General features: G+C 42.7%; 1 protein-coding gene across 4 annotated transcripts in view; it reads left to right on the forward strand.

Annotated features, from left to right (window-relative positions):
- NT5C2 (5'-nucleotidase, cytosolic II) overlaps positions 1-16,389 on the forward strand; it is a 71,520-nt gene extending 55,131 nt beyond the window's left edge. For 2 of the 4 annotated variants that reach the window (XM_080911473.1, XM_080911474.1), the window contains 14 exons: positions 944-1,039; positions 5,213-5,304; positions 5,431-5,488; positions 6,451-6,544; positions 7,558-7,611; positions 9,241-9,324; positions 10,156-10,197; positions 11,094-11,201; positions 11,413-11,479; positions 12,064-12,234; positions 13,638-13,689; positions 13,801-13,861; positions 13,996-14,172; positions 14,996-16,389. In XM_080911473.1, coding sequence (XP_080767599.1) covers positions 944-1,039; positions 5,213-5,304; positions 5,431-5,488; positions 6,451-6,544; positions 7,558-7,611; positions 9,241-9,324; positions 10,156-10,197; positions 11,094-11,201; positions 11,413-11,479; positions 12,064-12,234; positions 13,638-13,689; positions 13,801-13,861; positions 13,996-14,172; positions 14,996-15,229 — 1,390 coding nt within the window. In that variant the 3' untranslated portion in view covers positions 15,230-16,389. Of the gene's footprint in view, positions 1-943; positions 1,040-5,212; positions 5,305-5,430; positions 5,489-5,588; positions 5,783-6,450; positions 6,545-7,557; positions 7,612-9,240; positions 9,325-10,155; positions 10,198-11,093; positions 11,202-11,412; positions 11,480-12,063; positions 12,235-13,637; positions 13,690-13,800; positions 13,862-13,995; positions 14,173-14,995 lie in introns of those variants that run through there. The other 2 variants (XM_080911475.1, XM_080911476.1) reach the window with 2 other exon arrangements.
- Positions 16,390-20,408: the final 4,019 nt, after the last annotated feature.

A 20,408-nucleotide genomic window follows, 5' to 3' on the forward strand; every position in this document is an offset into this window, starting at 1 on the left:
TTTTAATGTTAATTCCACTTCCGCAAGAAGGGCTGCCCACTCTCGAGGTGACTCCTTCTGAACCTTCCCATTTTAATTAGTAACATAAGGAAAGCCAAAGACTGGGCAGGATGAGGGAGTTGGAGAGAGGAGAGGTCTGAGAGGTCAGAGGAGAAGGTGGAGTTGCAAGATGGAGGTTCCCAAGGATCAGCTAGACCCAGGTGATATTGATTGGCCTTTAATAGCTATAAACATTAAGGATTTTATAGGTCTAATACCTCATATAGAAGGGCAGTTTGTATCTTTGTCTATTTGATGTAATCTTGTTGTGTAGAGGTTTATGGATTGAGAGTGAATACATAAACCTGTATGAAAAGCTGTAGAGTTGTATTTATGTGGAATTCTGGAGAGGAGAAACAACCCCGGGACAGAGACAGAGAACAGGCAGTAGACAACCTCCAAGGAAGGGAGTTGCATGGACAAGTTGGGCCGTGGTGGCAGCTCAGACCGGGTGACAGAGGTGCATGCGGCTCTGAACTAAAACTGGGCCTGAGGAGTGAGACTGCGGGGCCAATAAAGAGATAAACAGATATTTATATTGTAATATTTACTGGAACACGGACTATTTAGAAAGATGGCGGCTTCCTTACAAGGAACGATAATTCATGCTTGTTTGATGGAGCCATTACTCCGAAATAGTCCACACATGGAATAAATATTATTTGTTGCACTGAGAGTCCTCTCCGTCCTACCTTCCATCTGCCTTAACAAGTGCTGGGATGGATTCTAGGGATTCAAACACAGAATGCAAGTGCACATCTCCAGTCTAGCGATTATATACGTATAATGCGTGTCTTACTTAGCGTCTGCGGTTATTTTGTTGGGGAATATAGCTGAGGTGCTACAGAGCTTGAGTCAGATGAAGCTCTTGAATGGTGACTTGCACTGTCTCTCTTTCATGTAGAGGACTTGTCTTTGACACGCTCTATGGAAATCTCTTGAAAGTTGATGCTTATGGAAACCTCTTGGTTTGTGCACATGGATTTAACTTCATAAGAGGGTGAGTACAAAGAATCCTTATCCTCTGGAGGTGGGTGGGGGATGCATGTGCCCCAGAAGCGATTTATCTTATTTGGATGTATGTATGTGGAGTGTGCATGTGTACCACAGTGTGTATGAAAGGAAGTCAGAGGACAGCCTTTAGAAGTTAGTTCTTTCTTTCTGTTACGGCTTCCTTCCAGGGATTGAATTTAGTCATCAGGTTTGTGAAATGAGTTTCTACAGCGGTCCTTGCTACCTTGGTTTTTGAGATGGAGTCACGGGATGTGGGCAAACTGGCTAGGCTAGATGGTCAGTGAGCCTGGGAATTTAGCAGTGTCTACCTCCCCAGAGCTGGAACCGCAGGCGGGTGCCTTTTGTACACTTTGTTTTGAAGTGTGGGTTCTCAGACTTGCCTCAGGTCCTTATGCTCATATTGTAAGCCCCTTACCAGCCTCACTATCTCTGTAGCCCTCTGATAGTTCAGTAAGTGACCCAGCATCGTCTGTACAGGTGAGATATGCTTACCTCTTCCTTTTAGCATTAAGTTAGTCCTTTACATAAGCAGAGTTAAGGTATTAGTAATTATATTTTGTTTCTGACTTCTAATTATATAGCACCCAAAAAGCTAATTTTGAAGCTTGCTGAAAAATTACACTTTAGCTTAGTTTTAGACTTATGTTCTAAGGTATTTCTTTATTTTCCCTGAGATAATTTCTCTGTGTAGTCATGGCTGTTCTGTAACTTACATTGTAGACCAGGCTGGCTTTGAATTCACAGAGGAGGCTTCTGCCTCCTAAATGCTGGGATTAGAGGTGTGTGTCACAACTACCTGGTTTATTTTCCTTTTTAATACAGAAGAGACACACATGCAAATGTTATTTGAAAGCTTCTGAATTATATAGCAATTTAAGTGACTGAGATTTTTATTAACTAGTACATTTTAATCTTTGAGTAAATATTTTCAGACATTTATATAATGAAAACATCTTAAAACACAGGGTTAAAAGTATAAGGTACCCTAAACACAAGGTAGTGCTGAGCACAGTAATGCTTGCCTGTAGTACCAAACTACTCTGGAAGCTTAAGATAGGAGGGGTTTGAATTCAGGAGTTCTATGCCAGTGCCTGGCTTATAAAATGAGACCCGTCTCAGAAATCAGAAGAGATGGGGACAGAGGCTCCATGTGGTGGTGCATGCTTTTACTATCGGCACTGTAAGACAGAGGCAGGCAGATCTAGGTTCAAGGCCAGCCTACTCTTTATAGAGAATTCCAGAATGGCCAAGGCTACATAGTGAAACCCTTTCTCAAAAAAAGGAAAATAAATGAATAAAGCATAAGGATGGCAAGATGGGGTATTAGAAGATAGTTCAGTAGTAGACACTTACTCAGATGAGGAGCCTGGGTTTGATCCACGGCACTGTAAAAGGAGGGAAGGGAAGGAGAGAGTAAGAAGAAGAAAGGTAGTGATTTTTAAACAGGTAACTTAGATTTTTATAATATCTTCACTAAATTTGCTAATTTTGGAGTTTCAGCAGTAAGTTATATGTATCTACTTTTTTTTTTTTTTTTTTTTTTTTTTTTTTTGGTGAAACAGCCTAAGGGTTTTTGTTTTGTTTAAAAAATAAAAACACACATACACAATTTGGGGGTTAGAGAAATCATTCTGTGATTAAAAGCTCATGTTGCATTTGCATAGGACCCAGGTTTCGTTTCTAGCCTCCATATGGTGGCTCACAACCATCTATAACTCCAGTTTTAGGGGACCTATTGCCCTCCTCTGGCCTTCACAGGCACCCAGCACATACACAATGAATACACATGCAGGCAGAACAACACATACATATTAGTATAAAAACAGAGAAATTAAAAAAATAGAATTTGACATTATATTTGGGTCATAATTACAACTTGAAATGAAAACATTTTATATTATGCTTTCATGTAATTTTCCTGAATTATTTATTCTTGATGGGAAAGTGCTAAAGTCATTACAGTCACATTAGAATAATTAAAGACAGTGGTTTTGGCAACACATTTAGTTGTAAGTGGCATAATCTAACTGAAATTGTGTCAGAACGTCCTTTAAGTTTGAGGTCATAGCAATGCCCCACTTGAACTGAAGCACATTGTACGGTGCTGTTGAGCAAGCCGTATTGCATAACACAGGCTCAGAGATGTCTCAGAGGTACATTGTACAAATGAAGTGAAGTGACTGTCACCTTGACCTCTCTGAGCAGGCCAGGAAGGCTCCATGCACCTTCTGGTGCTCTAAAGGATGCTTTTGTGTCAGGAAACGGGATTTAGGTGGGAAATGATTACATGCAGTATCACCAACTTAAGCCCATCATGTTCAGATACTGTCACTGTTACAAGGAGCCCAGTGAAAATGAACCAGGGTTCTGTTTGTGTCTGAGAAGGGATTTCATTGTTCTGGCTATTAGTTTAAAGGAAGGCAGAGGGAAAAAGATGGGGAGAAGCAATTCAGTAAATTCATTTTACAACCAAACTTAGCATTCAAGATGCACGGTCCTAAGCTAAGGGTAGTGGTTCATTTCTGTATCCCTGGCAGGGGTCGATAAGGAGTTCTAGTCATTTTTGGCTACATAGGCCAGTCTGGGCTACACGAGACTTTATATTAAACAAATAACAAAAAAGATCTGTCAACCTGATATGTTCCCCTAATAAAGTTTCAAAGTAGCTTCTTTGGAAATACCTTTGGTAGCACTTCAAAATTAAGTCATTTGTGAGCAAATGTAGATTAATTTAAACTTATCGCAAAACCAAAGGAAAAGATCTTAGAGAATGAGCATGGCAGAAAATGGTTTTCCAGGTGCAGTGGAGATGAGCTGAAAAGAAGGTCAGTGTCCGTCTGGCTTTGTCACACCTTGTTAGCTTGGGGCTTTGGGTCACAAAAAGTTACCAGTGTTCCTTTCAACTCCAAATAGACTGTTTCTTCTGTTATGATGTTGTCTTCCCAGGACTGGGAAAGTAGTGACTACCAGTCGGTTTGAGTTGTGATGGCTAGAATATTGGCACCTGCCATTGTATAAAGCCTGCCTCTCACTCGCTGGCTGGAGGAGGCGCTGGAGTTGCTCCCTTCTGCCCGAAAGCCAGAGGTGGCTTGCTTTATATTAGAAACTGTTTCGTAAGGATGATGAAAGGGTGACTAACCAAGAAACTAGTCTGATTTTATGGTCCTACCTGGAGTCCATACCATTTGAAGTTAAGCAACTTAAATAGGAATTTACCCATCTTATACTTATGTGTAAGCTTTATATTTGTTTGTCTTTGTAGGGATGCAGGTGCAGGTCAGTGGTTGGTGGCATGTGTGCTCCTCATTCACTCTCCTTGTCTCTCAGATACTGTCCTTGGAACTCAGGGCTTTTGCTTAAATGGCCAGAGTTCTACTCCAGCATCTCCACCCTTCTCCCTCCTTGCTAGGGTTACAGGTACACCGCAATGCTCGGCATTTGCATGGGTATTGGGATTCTAGATTAAAGTTCCTCATGTTTGCATGGCAAGCACTTCACTGTTACCAACTGGGCCTTGCAAATTAAGTAGGTCGAGTCAGAAGTTGGTCTGCTTTCAATAAAGAGGAACAGAAAAATACAGCTCAGACAGGTAAGGAAGGCTTGCTCTTTGTTCTACACTCCATCTAGGAGCAGAAGTGTACACTTAGCTGTTGCAGCAGAGGCCAACACACCAACACCTACAGGAATCCTTCCTAGATGGTCCTTGCCTCTCTCTTCACAGTCACTTCCTTCTACGTTTAGACTTACTTATCTTCAATTTTATTTACTTATTTGTTTTGAGACAGGGTTTCACTGTGTCACCCTGGCTGGCCTGGCTGTCAGTGTTGGGATTACAGGGGTGAGCACCTGTTTATGGGCTATTTTCCTTAAACCTTTTAAGCTAAATAGTTTCCCTTTAGTCTTATAGTTCCCAACAGGTTTCTTGTAGAGGTTGGGTTGTATGTTCCTAAGTTATCTCCCTAGCAGTGAGAGCCCTGGGTGTCGTTTATAAAGAGTGCTGTTGAAGGGCTCCCCTGAGCCTGTTCACAGCTGCTCAGGAGTAATGTGTGAACTCTGTCTTTCACATAGTCATTGACGTATTTTAATAAAACATTGCGTAGTGACTGTAACAGTTGTTAACTTTTTGTGTGTCAGTTAATTTCTTTACATTTTCTTGCAGACCAGAAACTAGAGAGCAGTATCCAAATAAATTTATCCAGCGAGATGATACTGAGCGGTTTTACATTCTGAACACACTGTTCAACCTTCCAGGTAGAACCTCTACTCACTATACATGCTGTCCCTTTGTCCCTTCCCAGGACACTTGTTCAAGGAAGCTAATTACATCAGCCCCATTGTTTTACTTACAGCTTATTAATATCTTGTCTTCATTTTCAGAGACCTACCTGTTGGCCTGCCTAGTAGATTTTTTTACTAATTGTCCCAGATATACCAGGTATGTTTATACTACGATTTTCTTTATCCAGTTGATTTTTAAATTAATGTACAGGGTTTTAGAGAACTGGCCATTGTAGGTCTTTTCTGCTTTTCTGAAGTGAATTTAGTGCTAGTGAGAGATGCCACAGTGCCAGCCTGAGAGATGGACAGCACCAGCAGCTCCATGCAGGCTCTCACCTCCCACACGGCCCCTCTCCTTGCCAGTGTGCTGCAGCCATGTTTGGAAGGGACCACTTGTGACTGGGATTGAAGACGGCCAGCAGAGGTGCTAATTGTGACAACTGAGTGGGAGGTTTGTGTGATGCTTATCTGTCGAGCAGAGTTACACTAAAACCCCCGACTCATTTCACAGCAGCGACCCAGGAGCCATCCAGGGATGGTCATTTAGTTTCATTTCCAGGCCCAGCAAGATCTTACCAAGGAATAAATATTGCTTATTTTCCCTAAAGCAAAATTTTGCCTAAGTCTTACACAGGTTAACCTTTCCTTTTGGGGGAGGGGGACTGTGTGGCCATTGCTTTGATGTGTAACAGCCTTCTGTATTAGAGTCTGCTGAGTTCAAATCTGAGGCCTTATGCACTTCAGGGCAGGTTGAAGGAAAATGGAATCCAGGTAGAAATGAACAGTACCTTTGTACCTAGGGACAATGCCAGAAAAGTCAGGGAGAGAGAACCTATGTTCTAAATGTTTGTTCAGTGAGAACCTATTTCTAAAAGTGATGAACTTGGTATTTTGGGACCTTGGCCTTTTAATTCCATCCTGTAAATTATCCTGTCTCATTGTGTTTGCACACATTTATTATATTACATCTATCAATATTCTGGCCATTTTAATGTTCAAATGCATTTTGATTAGGGAGCAGTTCCTAGCTAACCACAGCCTGTACCACGTGATGGGGAACCTTTGGGTCCCTTGGTCATTTCATTCACCGTCTGTCATGTTCTTTTAATCTTTCTGTAGTTGTGACACAGGATTTAAAGATGGGGACCTCTTCATGTCCTACCGGAGTATGTTCCAGGATGTAAGAGATGCAGTGGACTGGGTCCATTACAAGGTACTTAGAAGCTGCCACCTTTTCTCCTGCATGTACGTGTTCTCTAATACTAGCTTTGCAAGTGGAAATGTGCAAACAGAGCAGAATGTTCCTTTTTTTAAAAAAGAGAGTGGGGAGGATCTGGAGAGATGGCTCAGAAGTTAAGAGCACTGAGTGCTCTTGCAGAGGTCCATAATTCAGTTCCTAGCACTCACACAGCAACTCGCAAACACCTGTAACTCCAGTGCCAGGGGCTCTAATGCCCTCTTCTGGCCTCTCTAGGCACCAGGCACTCATGTGATACACAGACATGCACTCAGGGAAACATTTACTCATACACATAGAAAAATAAGTCCTCTTAAAAACTTTTTTTCAATTTTAATAAGGGATTAAGAGAAATTTGCCTCTTATGTTTTATTCTTATCCGACCATTCTGACAGTGTTCTCCAGTCTTGAGGTTCAGCTTTTAGATTTTATTGTTTACATTTCTGAAACAAATTTAGAAGAATTTTAGTATATAAAATTATACTTACATCTTTTGTGTAATGATGTTCCATTTAAATTTTGTTCAAATAACTTCAACTAGTTAGTATTAGATTTATATTTACTATAAACTATAAAACATGTAAAGTTTTAATTTTCTATTTAAATTGCAAACAATGTAATATTTAAAGTTTCTTATCTAACATTTTTCATTTTGGTGAACAGACTATTTGTTTGTCTGATAGTAAGCACAAGTTCTCTAGTAAAAGTCAAAAATGGATTTATAGGTCAGGTGTGGTAGTCTGTTCCACAGTCCCAGACGCTCTGTAGCACTTCGTAGGTTCAAGGCTAGTCTGGGTTACAAAGTAAAGGTTTGTCTCAGACAAGCAATCTTGACTGCGGGATGGACATGAGGTCCTAAATTGGGGAGCTAAGGCAGGAAGATGAGTCTAAAGCCAGCCAGGACTGTAGAGCAAGAGCTTAAAAATAAAATAAAAAGGAAACAGACTCTTGAGCTTTATTCTTTTCTTAGTTCTTTTTCTTCCTTCTAGGGTTCCCTTAAGGAAAAGACAGTCGAAAATCTTGAGAAGTATGTAGTCAAAGATGTAAGTATCGAAGAGGAAAATAAGTGTGCATGGTGGCTCTTTTTGCCGTGTGAAGACGTGAAGGATGAGCCTGTTGAGCAGGATATAGACAAGGAAAGACACACGCAGCACAATCACAAAACATGTCTGTCACCGTGTAGTTCCACTAGTTTTCCCTGTTTTCAGTAGTTAATGTTTTAGCTCTAATTATTGCAGCTAGAGGCCTACTATGTGCACATCACTATGCAGTAATTAGTGCCTTATATTATATAATGTTCACCTACTGTGAGTAAGACACTACTGTTACTTTTTATAGATGCAGACACTGCTGAACAAATACTTAAATGTCATGTGGAAGGTCACACAGTTGGTGGTCAATCGTTGGCCAAGACTCACACCCAAACCTTTTTTTTTGTTTGTTTTTACTAATTTTATTGGATATAGTTTATTTACATTTCAAATGTTATTCCCTTTTCCAGATTTCCCTACATATCCCCTAACCTATCCACCCTCCCTCTGCTTGATGAGGGTGCTCACCCATCTACCCACCCCTCCCTCACACCCAAATCTTAAGACTGCAGATGATCCACTAAAAATGTGCCTGGGTCTTTAGTGTCTTCACCCTGTTAGCAAAGATCAGTGGACACTCTAACCACATATAGTTCACAATGCTTTTTTACTCATTTAAAAAGCTTTTTATAATTATGACGTGGTGTAATGTTATTAAAGGAATGTACGTGGAGCATATGGGGAGTATACATGTGCATGTACTTTTTGTGAGGCTAAACTTGTTTAAGCATGGAAGTCATGGAGCTGGTTGTGTAGCAGTGACAGAGCACTTGAAAGTGTGTTGTTCTTTCAGATGAGTTCAGGTCCTAGCGCCCATATCCAGTGGCTCACAACTGTCTGTAATTCCAGCTCCAGGTACACCTGATGCCTCCACCTGGCACCTCCACTCACGGGCACACACCCCACATAGACTGATAATTAAAAAATAAATTAAGAAAAAAGACATCCACATTCAGAATCCTAAGCTATAGTCACTCACTTTTCTGTAAATACAGAACGCAGTAATAATGTCTACAGGTTTATGTCACTATCCTGTCCCCTCCTCTCAAACTGCCACCTGCCTCCCCAGTCACTCTCACCCCCTCTTCCTTATTGCTTCAAGAAAGACCACTGAACAGTTGGATCCAGTTTGTGCAAAGGAGCCTTGTGAAAAGTGATGTTTTTGTTTTTAGGAACATCAGCTGTCATTTCCTCATTTTTCTTCCGTTTTTAGTAAGCCACAGTGTGTGCAATAGCATCATATTTAATAATTTTTATATAGAATTTTGGTACAGTTTAAATATCAACTTCTGAACTTCAGTATACTTAAATCCCATACTTTAGGAATTCACAAAGTAATTTAAACTCTTTTGTGAGGCAGACATGAAGATGGTAAAGATCTCTCATTAATGGCCATATACTTACTTATGTAAAGTATACACTATATATAGTAATACTTTTTAAAACTTAATAATGTGGGTTTTTAAATGCAAATTTCTGAAATGAACCATCTAATTCTTAGCAAGACTAGTCCCCTGTCCCTGTGTGGGCAAAATTACAGTCTCTGACAACCAACACTGACATCCTTTCTCACCATTTCAGGGCAAGTTGCCATTGCTCTTGAGCCGAATGAAGGAAGTAGGGAAAGTATTTCTTGCCACTAACAGTGACTATAAATACACAGATGTAAGTACTTAATGTCTTTATTTGCTTACACGGGGAAGGGTGTTGACCCAAAGGACTGTGAAGACAGTGAGGGGGGCTTCTAAGTACATAGGGTAAAGGGCACAGTGGAGTTACTGCAGTGTTTCCTAAGCATTGGTTTTGACTGTTACAGTGGCTGTTTACAGGTTTTAATTTGGGAAGTCATTTGAAGGGTTTATGCTAATAGAATGGCTTCTCTACCTTTTAAAAAATTATTTATCTATAGCTGAGAAATCACACCCTTTCCTTTACATTTTCTTGCTGTTGGAAATCCTATAATGAAAGGTGATATAACAATCTTTTGAATTTTAGAAATCAAAGGTTACTTTTTTTTTTTTTTTTTTTACCTCTTATGTTTAAATTTTTAAAAATCATGATGAAAGGATACAGAACGGGGGGGGGGGGCACAAAGTCCAAATGTAAGCACCTTACTTTTGCTGATGCTATTCTAGGTCAACAGTCCTAGCAGGAAGTTCTGCCCCTGCCCCAGTGTGCTGTTCTAAATTGGTAGTGCATTAGCTCCTGTGAGTCACTGGTGTTCTCTGAGCCCTCACCCCAGTGATTTTTATTTCCACACGGGACTAACTTGAGGAGAGCTGCATGGGGGCAGGTGGGTGAATGGTGCAGAAGCACCTGCAAGTCTGTATCCTTCCTGAGGAGCCAGCCATCCTTTGCCTGATGAACCATTAGTTTTTAACTTCCTCTGCCATGATTGCATAAGCTACAGAGAAAATCAGAATGTGGTTGATCTCTCTTTAGAAAGCTGTGTATGTCTTGAGCAGAAGTCACATGTGCGCCTTTCTTTTTCTCCAGAAAATCATGACGTACCTGTTTGATTTCCCACATGGCCCCAAGGTATTATAGTAATTTAATATATGTCATTTTAAAACTAACTTACTATGCCTTACATTAACTAATAATGAATACATTTAATCATCTTAGAGCACTACAGGGAAACAATGGCCAGGATCCTCCTAGAAAGTCCTAGTTTAAGAGGGCCTGTTGTTTAATCAGCATTGAAAGAAGTAATCCAGGGCTAGCAGAATTTAAGATCTTTGGTAACCTAAATATTTAGATAGAAATAAAATGAATATTTATGTGATCTGTAGTGAATAGGATCAAAATAAGTTTTTAAGCAGAATTATTTGTGTTGTGAGGAGTCATAGATTGAGGGTGACACTGGTTTGACAGAAACATAATGTTAATGTGAATAGTCTACAGTTTCTAGATTAGTTACTGTGAGTGTTGTACCAAGAAAGCAGTTAACTTTGGTATTTAAAAGTCTTTCTGCAGTACGACTACACTAAATTTAAAGAACAAAGATTGCAGCTTAGTCACACACCAAATAACAAAATTACATTGTGTGCCCTTCAGGTTGGCTCGGAAAGGTTCCCATCATAGTTCCATCTCATAATGCAAAGAGTGTTTGTTAGTTGGTATGATGCCATCTTTATGATGGGCTGAAGCCAGTGTTGACCTAGAGCCATCATACTAAGAACAAATAGAATCCTCCCCAGTTTTTCCCTTGAACTGTAGTTTGCATGCCTAGCTTTTCTCATACTTCATGTTTAAAAGTACTGTGAAATAAGTTACTATACTTCAGAGAATAAATACTCAAACTATTGAAATTATCAGAGCCATTTATTACACCTCTCAGCTTCTGGACACTTGTTTTAAAATGTCTTGTTTTTGATGAGATTATGTGTGAGGGCTAGAGTGGTGACATGGCTTTTGCTGACTCTGATTCACAGCCTGGGAGCTCTCATCGGCCGTGGCAGTCTTACTTTGATCTGATTTTGGTGGATGCACGGAAACCACTCTTTTTTGGAGAAGGCACAGTACTGCGTCAGGTGGACACTGTAAGTTGAGACGGTGATGACTCTTCATGCTCACCTTTCCCACTGCCCTCTTTTTAACTTGGTGGCCATAATGTCTCTTGAAGTTGGGAGTTTTGATCTTACCTGACCTAGCCCAACAGAGCGCTCATTGAGAAGAATGGGTCCAGTAACAGCGTGGGTAGAGATCGTGATCAAATGTCACAGGATTTCAGCCTTTATTCTCTTTACCCAGAAAACTGGAAAACTGAAAATTGGCACCTACACGGGCCCCCTGCAGCATGGCATTGTCTATTCAGGAGGTGAGCTGTCTGTCTCAGTGAGTGTTGACTTTCCTGGGGTGCTCCTTAGGGCTTCACTGTGAAAGTGGCAGGGTCTCTCAGCATAGTACCACAGAACAGTTCTTCAGGACCAGAAATGTCACCTCCTGAGTCATCTGCCAGTGAAAGCCAAGGGGGTTAAGTTTTATTTTCACTGAAAAGGTCATTTTGTCCTCCATTAAGGGTTTGTCCCAATGTTCTAAAACCATTCAGGGTATTTTTTCTTAAAGGACTTTCAAGAAGCCTGTGTAGCTGCATTTAATATCAAGAGTCAGAATTAGGTGAATAGAGTCAACTGGCCATGGCACCATTGGTGACTCTGAAGACTGACATGAGGCCTCTTCCGTGCCATATAAGCACTGCACACTGGGTTCTGATGCTGTCTTCCTAGGATTCTTACACAGTAGAGCTGAAAGCCATGCCAGAGCCTTAGAAAGAGTAGTGAGCCTTTGTCTTTAAGAAAGGCTCTTCTTTCCCCGAATAAATAAATTTCTTTAGCATATGGCTGTGGTACATTGAATGCTTTCTTTAATATAGAAACATTTTTTCTCGTCTATTCCTTTCAGGTTCATCAGATACAATCTGTGACCTGCTGGGAGCTAAGGGCAAAGACATTTTGTATATTGGAGATCATATTTTTGGAGACATTTTGAAGTCAAAGAAACGGCAAGGGTGGAGAACGTTCTTGGTGATTCCTGAGCTTGCACAGGAGCTGCATGTCTGGACTGACAAGAGTTGTAAGGACTGTCACTCTTAGTTCAGACCCTTGCCACAGCATGTGGACCTTATGTGACAGCTTGGACTTGATTCTCTTAGAGAACCATTACTCAGTCATTTCACACAACTCTAGAGTGAGAAAGAGAGGCAGAGACAGACACACAGAGAGAGACAGAGTGTCTTGCTCAGATTTTCAAAGCCCTTTGAAGCAGTATGGAATGTTTCCATCCTGAGATGCGTTAGGTAGCAGTTTGTGAACTAGGACATCCACTTCAGTCCATGCCCCACACTTCTCCAGCCATAGCCCGCAGTGTCCATCCTAACACTCCCTGTTTCTGATTCTGGGGCAGCAGTGGCTCTGAATGTTAATAACCTGGTGTTCGTGAAGACAGAGGCCAACTTACATTCCTAAGCCAAGCCACCCAGTGTGTATTATGTGGTACCCGCCCTTCAGCTGGGCTACAGGTGCTTCCATAAAGGCGTCTGATAGACTGCCTCTCCTTCTAGTCCTAGAGTACCTCTCTCACTGTGGTCAGACTTAACAACTTTGCCGACATGGCCTATGCTGATAGGAACTCTGGCTCCTTTACTCAGAGTCTATGTGCACCTTGGACCTTATTTCCCATATATGAAAATGGGAGTGACAATAGTATCTGCCTCCAAGTTGGGCCAACAGAGGTAGTGTACCTATAAAGAAAAGTGATAATTTTTCTCCTCAACGACAGAATATAGTCTGAACAGTTCTTGACTGTAAAGATGGTAGAAGTTCAGTAGATAGATTCGCTTGTAGTTCTCTTGGGGAGCCTAGGGAGCATGCCATCGACGCTGACTGTTGCTCCTGTCGCCCACCCATTTCTCACTTCCCACCTGTGAAGTTTAGAAGCCCAGTTGAGTTGTGACTCTAGACAAGTCAACTAATTCCTAGTCCTTCACGCTGGACCGTCAGGGCTCAGTGGGTAAAGGTGCTTGCTGCTGTGCTTGGCCTGAGCACAGTCCCAGAATCCACATGCTGAGAACTGCCATCCACACGGCTGTGGCATTTGCAAGCCCACACAACTTTGTTTTTTGTTTTTTTGTTTTTTTGTTTTTTTTAAGTCAGACTATCACTTTGATGTCTGCATCCAAGGGATTAAAAATGGATAATTTGGAATCCCAGAATGAATACACAGATGGAAGGGGTAGCTGTGGGTTGTGGCTTTAAGTAGGAAAAGAGGCAGTTTAATAGGAAACTGGTCTGTGGGCACAGTCCGCGTGGGGTGAAGGGGGCACAGGTAACTTAGATGCCCAACTTTGGCATGACAGACCCAGGCTTTTTGGTCACATCTGAAATTTCACTTGTTTGAACATTAAGAGCCATCATTTAAAAAGTACTTTTGCTTGATTTATGTAAAACATTTTCTTTTCCTTTCCAAACTTTAACTAGCACTTTTTGAAGAACTTCAAAGCTTGGATATTTTCTTGGCTGAACTCTACAAGTAAGTTTCCCAACTCTACAACTTAATGCTCCAAACCCACCTGCCTCTCCAAGGGTGACACATGGTAAGGTATTCTTAGAGATCTTCACCATGTCTTCCTCTTGTCCCCAGGCACCTGGACAGCAGTAGCAACGAGCGCCCAGACATTAGCTCCATTCAGAGACGGATTAAGGTATTTGGACAGGATTAGGGGAAAGTGGGAAGTCAGTTGTCAGTCATTTTCATGTTTGATTTTTATGCAGGGACTTGTATGTAGCTGGTGACCAACAAATAGTTGCATACGCTGAGAACTTTTCTTTTTTATAGAAAGTAACTCATGACATGGACATGTGCTATGGGATGATGGGAAGCCTGTTTCGTAGTGGTTCCCGGCAGACACTCTTCGCCAGCCAAGTGATGCGCTACGCTGATCTCTATGCAGCGTCGTTCATCAATCTGCTGTACTATCCATTCAGCTACCTCTTCAGAGCTGCCCATGTCCTGGTGAGTAACGGTACTTTTGACAGCTAAGATGTACCATGAAAGGGCTGAAGAGATGGCCCAGTGATTAAGAGCACTGGCTGCTCTTCCAGAGGTCCTGAGTTCAATTTCCAGCAACCACATGGTGGCTCACAACCATCTCTAATGGGATCTGATATTCTTTTCTGTCCTACATGCAAATGGAGCACTCATAAGTATAAACAAATAAAATCTTAAAAAAAGAGAAGAGAAAGATGTACCATAGAGTCTCATCTGTAGCCAGCTTTGTGTAACGACAGGAGACGGTTTGTGCGAAAACTACGAATGGCTTATGTGATTAGTAAGGAGATGATATTACAGTACTTTCTGACGTTACACTTTCTGTTTTGAGTAGAGTGTGGTGACTTTCGCCCACAGTCTGAGCTCCAGGGAAGCATAGGCAGAGGATTGGGAGTTCAAGGCCAGCTTCAACTACAAGAGACCCTCTCTTAAAAAGAAAAACAACAACAACAACAAAAGTGGGGTGTATTGGTGGACGCCTTTAGTCCCAGCACCTGGAGGTAGAGGCAGTGGACCTCCGAGTTAGACATTGAGAGGCTCTGTCTCAAAAAAAAAAAAAAAAGACTCCTTTGTTAGAGCTAATTGAATACATGTTTTATGTGTCTGTCCTGACACTGCTGCTATGGAACTGGTTAAGGAGATAGAAGTAGAATATAAGATTTTCTGTTACTGATTTTCATGCTGTAGGAAGTGAGCCACAGTGTAGGTACTTCTGCTTAGGAAATGAGAGGTTAGGGCAGCACTTCCCTGTGCTTAGCCTGCAGCCTGAGTGTTTGCTTTGTTCTAGATGCCACACGAGTCAACGGTGGAGCACACACACGTGGACATCAATGAGATGGAGTCCCCTCTCGCCACCCGTAACCGCACGTCAGTGGATTTCAAAGACACTGACTATAAGCGACACCAGCTTACGAGGTCCATTAGTGAGATCAAGCCCCCCAACCTCTTCCCACTTGCTCCCCAGGAGATTACACACTGCCATGATGAAGATGATGATGAGGAAGAGGAAGAGGAAGAATAAGAAGGCAGACTAAAAACCCTGAGAACCCATCAAGTCTGACGGACTCACGGGGCAAGGGTGGCCTTGTTTGGATTGTTAGGGAGGGTGGGACGACTCCATCAGAAGTACGTTTGGAAAATTTCTGAAGGCTTTAAATAACTCTAATCATAGCTACTTCAGTTTTGTGTATCTGTTCTCTGCCGATGGCTTGAAGCTGTGTAGGAAGAACCGTAAAGTCAGGTGGAATGCATGCAGGTGGCACCATGTGGCTTGGGATGGTTTTCTGTGCCTGTTGTCAGCGTGCCATCTGGATGCATGAAGGCATGAGACTGGAGGGACGAGGAGAGCCGCGGAGAGCCGCACGTGCTGTAAACACGCTCTACCATTGCTCCAACCCCACTTGTCCAGTACCTCACACTGCTGTGTATCAGTGGAGAAATACACGCTTCATTACCCAGTGTAGTCAGCTCTCTGTTGAGGTCAAGTTCCTTCCATTAGCTTTTGGGTTTCCTCAGCGACCCTGGTGAGGCTACTGCCATGTCGGTTGGTGCCTTTGTGGGTTTCCTCGCTTTAGGGTGATTCTAGACTGTGGATTTGAATTTGAGGTAGAAGTCCTCATTCTTGCTACATTTTTAAAAGTTGGTAGCACAAATGCTTTTTGTTATATAAAAACAATCCTTTTGGGGAATGTAGCTTAAGAGTACAAAGGAGCAAGTGCCTAGAACATCTGTCACTGTTACAGCCAGAGCTGTCTTCAGCATCGTGCCTGCAGGAGCATGCTGCTCCCAGCCACAGAGACGGGACGGCTCTACAGCAAAAGGTTCACTTGGCTGTGGGAAATGACCAATTGCTCTGAATAAAGCAAGAGCCCGTAAAGACACACGTAACTGTTCAACACGTGAATAGTTTGGTAGATTCTTGCTCTAACTTTCATTTGTTTTCTTCCATTCCTGGCGCTGATCACTAGGGCACTGGCTGCGCTAGAACTCAGTAAAGTGTTGACTTTACTGGCCCTTGTGTAGTACAGATACCAACTGTCAGAGCCATTGGTCTTCAGATGGCTTTAGGGTTGGTGTTCTTTCAAGGGAAATACATTTCCAGAATTGCTAACTATATCTGATTCACTTATAGTTAAAAAAAACATGCCTATATGTACAGTGTTTGATAGGTATAAAGTTTTTTTTCACTGAGGTTTGAGGCATTTTTTGAAGAGACAACGTTTCTCTGTGTAGCCTTGGCTGTCCTGGGACAGGTTCAGTATGTAGAGCGGACTGGCCTTGAACTCCAGATGTGCCTGCCTCTGTTCCATGTGCTGGGATTAAAGGTGCACACTAGGCCTGGCTTGTTTTAAAGAAATCCTTTGGAAGGTATGGAACACAGCTAACGTAGCAGCAGCCAAGGCCTCAGCTGCTAAGAGTCAGTCATTCTGAGTAATATGCACTCTGACCATTGTAGCCACCCTAGTTACTAATTAGTCTCATTTAAATAGATATTAAAGGTGTTGCCTCGTTTAACAATATTAAGCCTTCTCAAGCCCAAATCACCTCTGCATGGTACGTGACAACTATAGACAGCCTTGCGTTAGTGCGTTCCTTAGAGCAGAGGTGGACAGCACTCAGCTTGCTTTCTAACTTTGATGTATTGTGTAGTAGATATGACAATTTGTAATGGCCAGGTGGCACTGTCAGCCAGGCGACTCACCAGAAGAGAGAGAGTACTTCAAGTGGCTGTAGAGAGCACACAGTCGGAAGAACTCCATTTTGAGCCACCTTTCTTCAGTCAACTGAAAGAGCTGCTAACTAACGAGCTAGGGCTCTGTACTGAGACCAGCTGGGGAGGTCCCACTTGCCCCAGCATGTGCTGCAGGGTTTGTCCAGGGCAGGTGACTGAGCAGCTGTGACTGGACATTTCAGAATGCAAACCACGAGCTGCCAACTTCTCCACTGCTTGCTTAAGTCTGAATGATGTAGAGGACAAAAATGGCAGCCCTTCCGTCACTCTTGGGAACCTTTACTGGGGATTCTGGAAACATTCCTCCGTTTTCAGGCTTTGCAGAGCATCAGAATTCAAGAATCCTTTCTTCAGTGCTAGTCTGAGCTCCCAAGACTGGAGTGTGTGGCTCTAGGGACCCTGGTGTCCTGGTCCTGTTGGGTCTCACGGTCACCTCATGCACACTTCCACAGAGGCATTCTTAGAGAACGTTGGGTGTCTCAGAAACATCTGAGGCAGAGAAAATTCAGTGTTTATTTTGTACCCAAGATTATCTGCAGAGACTGTGGAGTAAGATATGCCCCCTTCAAGTTGCTCTTTAAATTTTATTTAAAATGGAATAACTGAGCTACAAACTCTTTAAGTCATTGTGTGTGTGCAGTTACATTTCATATTTAAAAGGAGTGTATCCATGTCTAGATATTTATAAGTCAGACTTGTTTGTTTAACAACTTTAAAGTCCTGCAGTTTTTCCAAGGCTTCTTGGGCAGTTTTAAACCCTCTGCTTATTCACCACAAATAGCCTGAGATAAACAACTGCATATTTAAGTCTGTATTAGGACAGGAACTTTGCTCACATTCCATGTTATGGAAACTATTTAACCTCTTTCTGATGGTGGGAAAGTGGTAGCTAAGTTCTGTCTATTGCTGTGCTGTCGGCGGCCTCCTTCCCCATGTGGTTTCAGAGTTAAGCCCTCGGTACTTAGTTTCTCATGGCATTCTTTCTTGGTGACTAGAATTAGCTTCTCTTTCAGTTTTTCCTCAGAGAGAATGATTTCTAATTGCATACACTTGGGATGCCCTAGTTTAGAATCCTTACCAAAGATGAAACGAAAGCATGCACTGTAGTGAGCCGCATAGACGACCTACATGCGTGCAATGGCCAGAAACGAGCCCTATGGTTGCAGGCCTCATTAGCACACACCTCTACTAACAGGGACACAGCACTAAACCGCTCCACTGCTGCCCAGAAAAAAGCAGAAAGCAGATCTAAAAGGAATATACATTTACAAAGCATGCAGCTTTTCTCCTTGTCGCTTTCCCCTGCTTCTCAGCCTGTGGTGACAACAGTGTGAGAAGGTGTCTGACAGAACAGTAACTGGAAGAAATGAATGTCGCCGTGTGCTATGCCAGCGTCAGCCAACATCAGACTGTGCATTATTGAGGTGCCCCGTAAGGGTATGTTGTCTGCTGATGCAACTGTCTGGTTTGTGAGTATGCATGCCGTGCTGTTCCCATGAGGTCACCTTGTGACCCATTTCTCAGCACATTCCCATCATGAAAGGATGCAGGAGTGCAGTGTCCCAAGTTCCTCTTAGAGCCAAAACAGGAAACTACACCTGACTCAACTCCAGATACCCATCTCAGACTTGGACACCACATGTCCAAGTAATTGGTATTTTCCAACTAAATAAAATTCCCAGTTTTGAGCCTGGCCATGTGAGGTTTCTTCACATGGAGTATAGTACCCAAACTCCATCTTGTTGCTAGACTAGAAGCAGGAGCTGTTGACACTCGGCTCTTCCTGGGGCCTGTAGATGAGACCTGGAGGACAAGTGTAGCAGGAAGCCTGTGCATTGCACATGTAGTCTCCACGGAGCCTCAAGTTCAGAGGAAAGCAAACCTTCCCAGTATTCCCAACCCGGGCGGAGAGGCAGGGTTTAAGACGGGGTTTCTCTTTGTAACAAGACCTGGCTGTCCTGGACTCACTTTGTAGATCTGGCTGGCCTTGAACTCACAAGTCCGCCTGCCTCTAAAAGGTTCTTGGCAGAATTACTAACCTTGGATTTGAGGGTATGTGATTTAAGCATGTGATTGCCAAAGTCTAGTGTAGAAATGGGCTCCATTTCAGGACCTCAGAGCCATTAACAGCGGCAGGAAGTACTTCACCACAGCACAACCTGAGTTCCCCCTCAGGTCATCTACCAGGACAAAAAAAAAAAAAGACATGGCCAACCCAAGACAAGGTCCATATAGCCAATTCCTTTATCCCAGGACTTACTGGACGTTCATACCTGCAAGTTAGCACAGATTCAAGGCCCTCGGGAGAATGAAATCACATAGCAAAGGGCAATTAGCAGTCTGATTAAGCCTTTTGGACTTTAAAATGGGAGGGCGCCTAGTTCAGGGGTGGAACACTTGTCTGGCCAGTGCAGGGTTTGAGCTCCAGCACTGCACAAAAGGGAAAGGTACAAGTTGCCATTGTCAGTGCCAGACTAGGGAAAGTTCCTCCTGCCATTCTTCAATCTATGGCCTTGAAGCACTGAACTTAATAAAACTCGAAAGTGACTGGGAACGGGAGGCACAGGTTTCTCACAGCGCAACTACCTCCATGCTTCTAGGGCATTTTCTAATGCTCCACCATCTCAAGAATCATCTGGACGAAGATCCAATCACAGCAGTTAGCACAGGGGCAGGTGCTGTGGCCATCTTCTTGCCCTGATGCTCTGTGCCCTGTGTCTAGGGAAAGTGAGCTAGACAGTTGACCAGGATATAGGTGTATCCATTCTCCTTCCACATTTTTAAAATCAGTCATGTCAATATGCCACTGAAATGTTCCCACGGGACAAGTGTTAGAGACATCATGGTCAAATGCAGTAGAGACTCTTGAACCACTTGAAGCTTGATTCTCAGAGCATGGGCTTGTTTGGAATGTAAAGGGGTTTCAGAAAGGGCAGCCAATTAGTGGATTCACCAAGCACCTTGGAACTCAGCCAGAAAATGTGGGTCTTGTCACCCAAGTGACAACAAAAGATGGGTCATTCTCAAATACTGAAGGTATGTGCCTCCCATACCTGTGGCCTTGGATCACTTGAGGATGCCTCACCCATGAGCTGACTTTCCTCACTGGTTTAGAGGACTTAAAAAGTCATTCTCATCTACAGGAACCAACTGAGAAGAAGCTTATACAAAGAAGCCTATGCTACTGCCAAGGAAAACCTAGTTCCCCATGTGCCTAGCTGCTGTGTGTCACTAGGCAAGTCGAATGGCTATTTCTACTTTTTTCTAGGAAAGCTGGTGTTGGTAAACCTCATTCCTTGGAAGAACATCCCCAGAAACAGCTGTACCAAGCTGTAACACTCAACTTGCGTTTCTGTAAACATGAGACTTTGCAGTGTCTGTCCTAAGGAGATGCCCTGATGTGATCCAGTCCAACTTTCCCACCAGTAAAGCCATGTAATCAGGCAGGGGACCAAGGTTGAAGAAAACG

The sequence above is a fragment of the Micromys minutus genome (assembly GCF_963924665.1).
Source record: "Micromys minutus genome assembly, chromosome: 2".
Taxonomy (NCBI): Eukaryota; Metazoa; Chordata; class Mammalia; order Rodentia; family Muridae; genus Micromys; species Micromys minutus.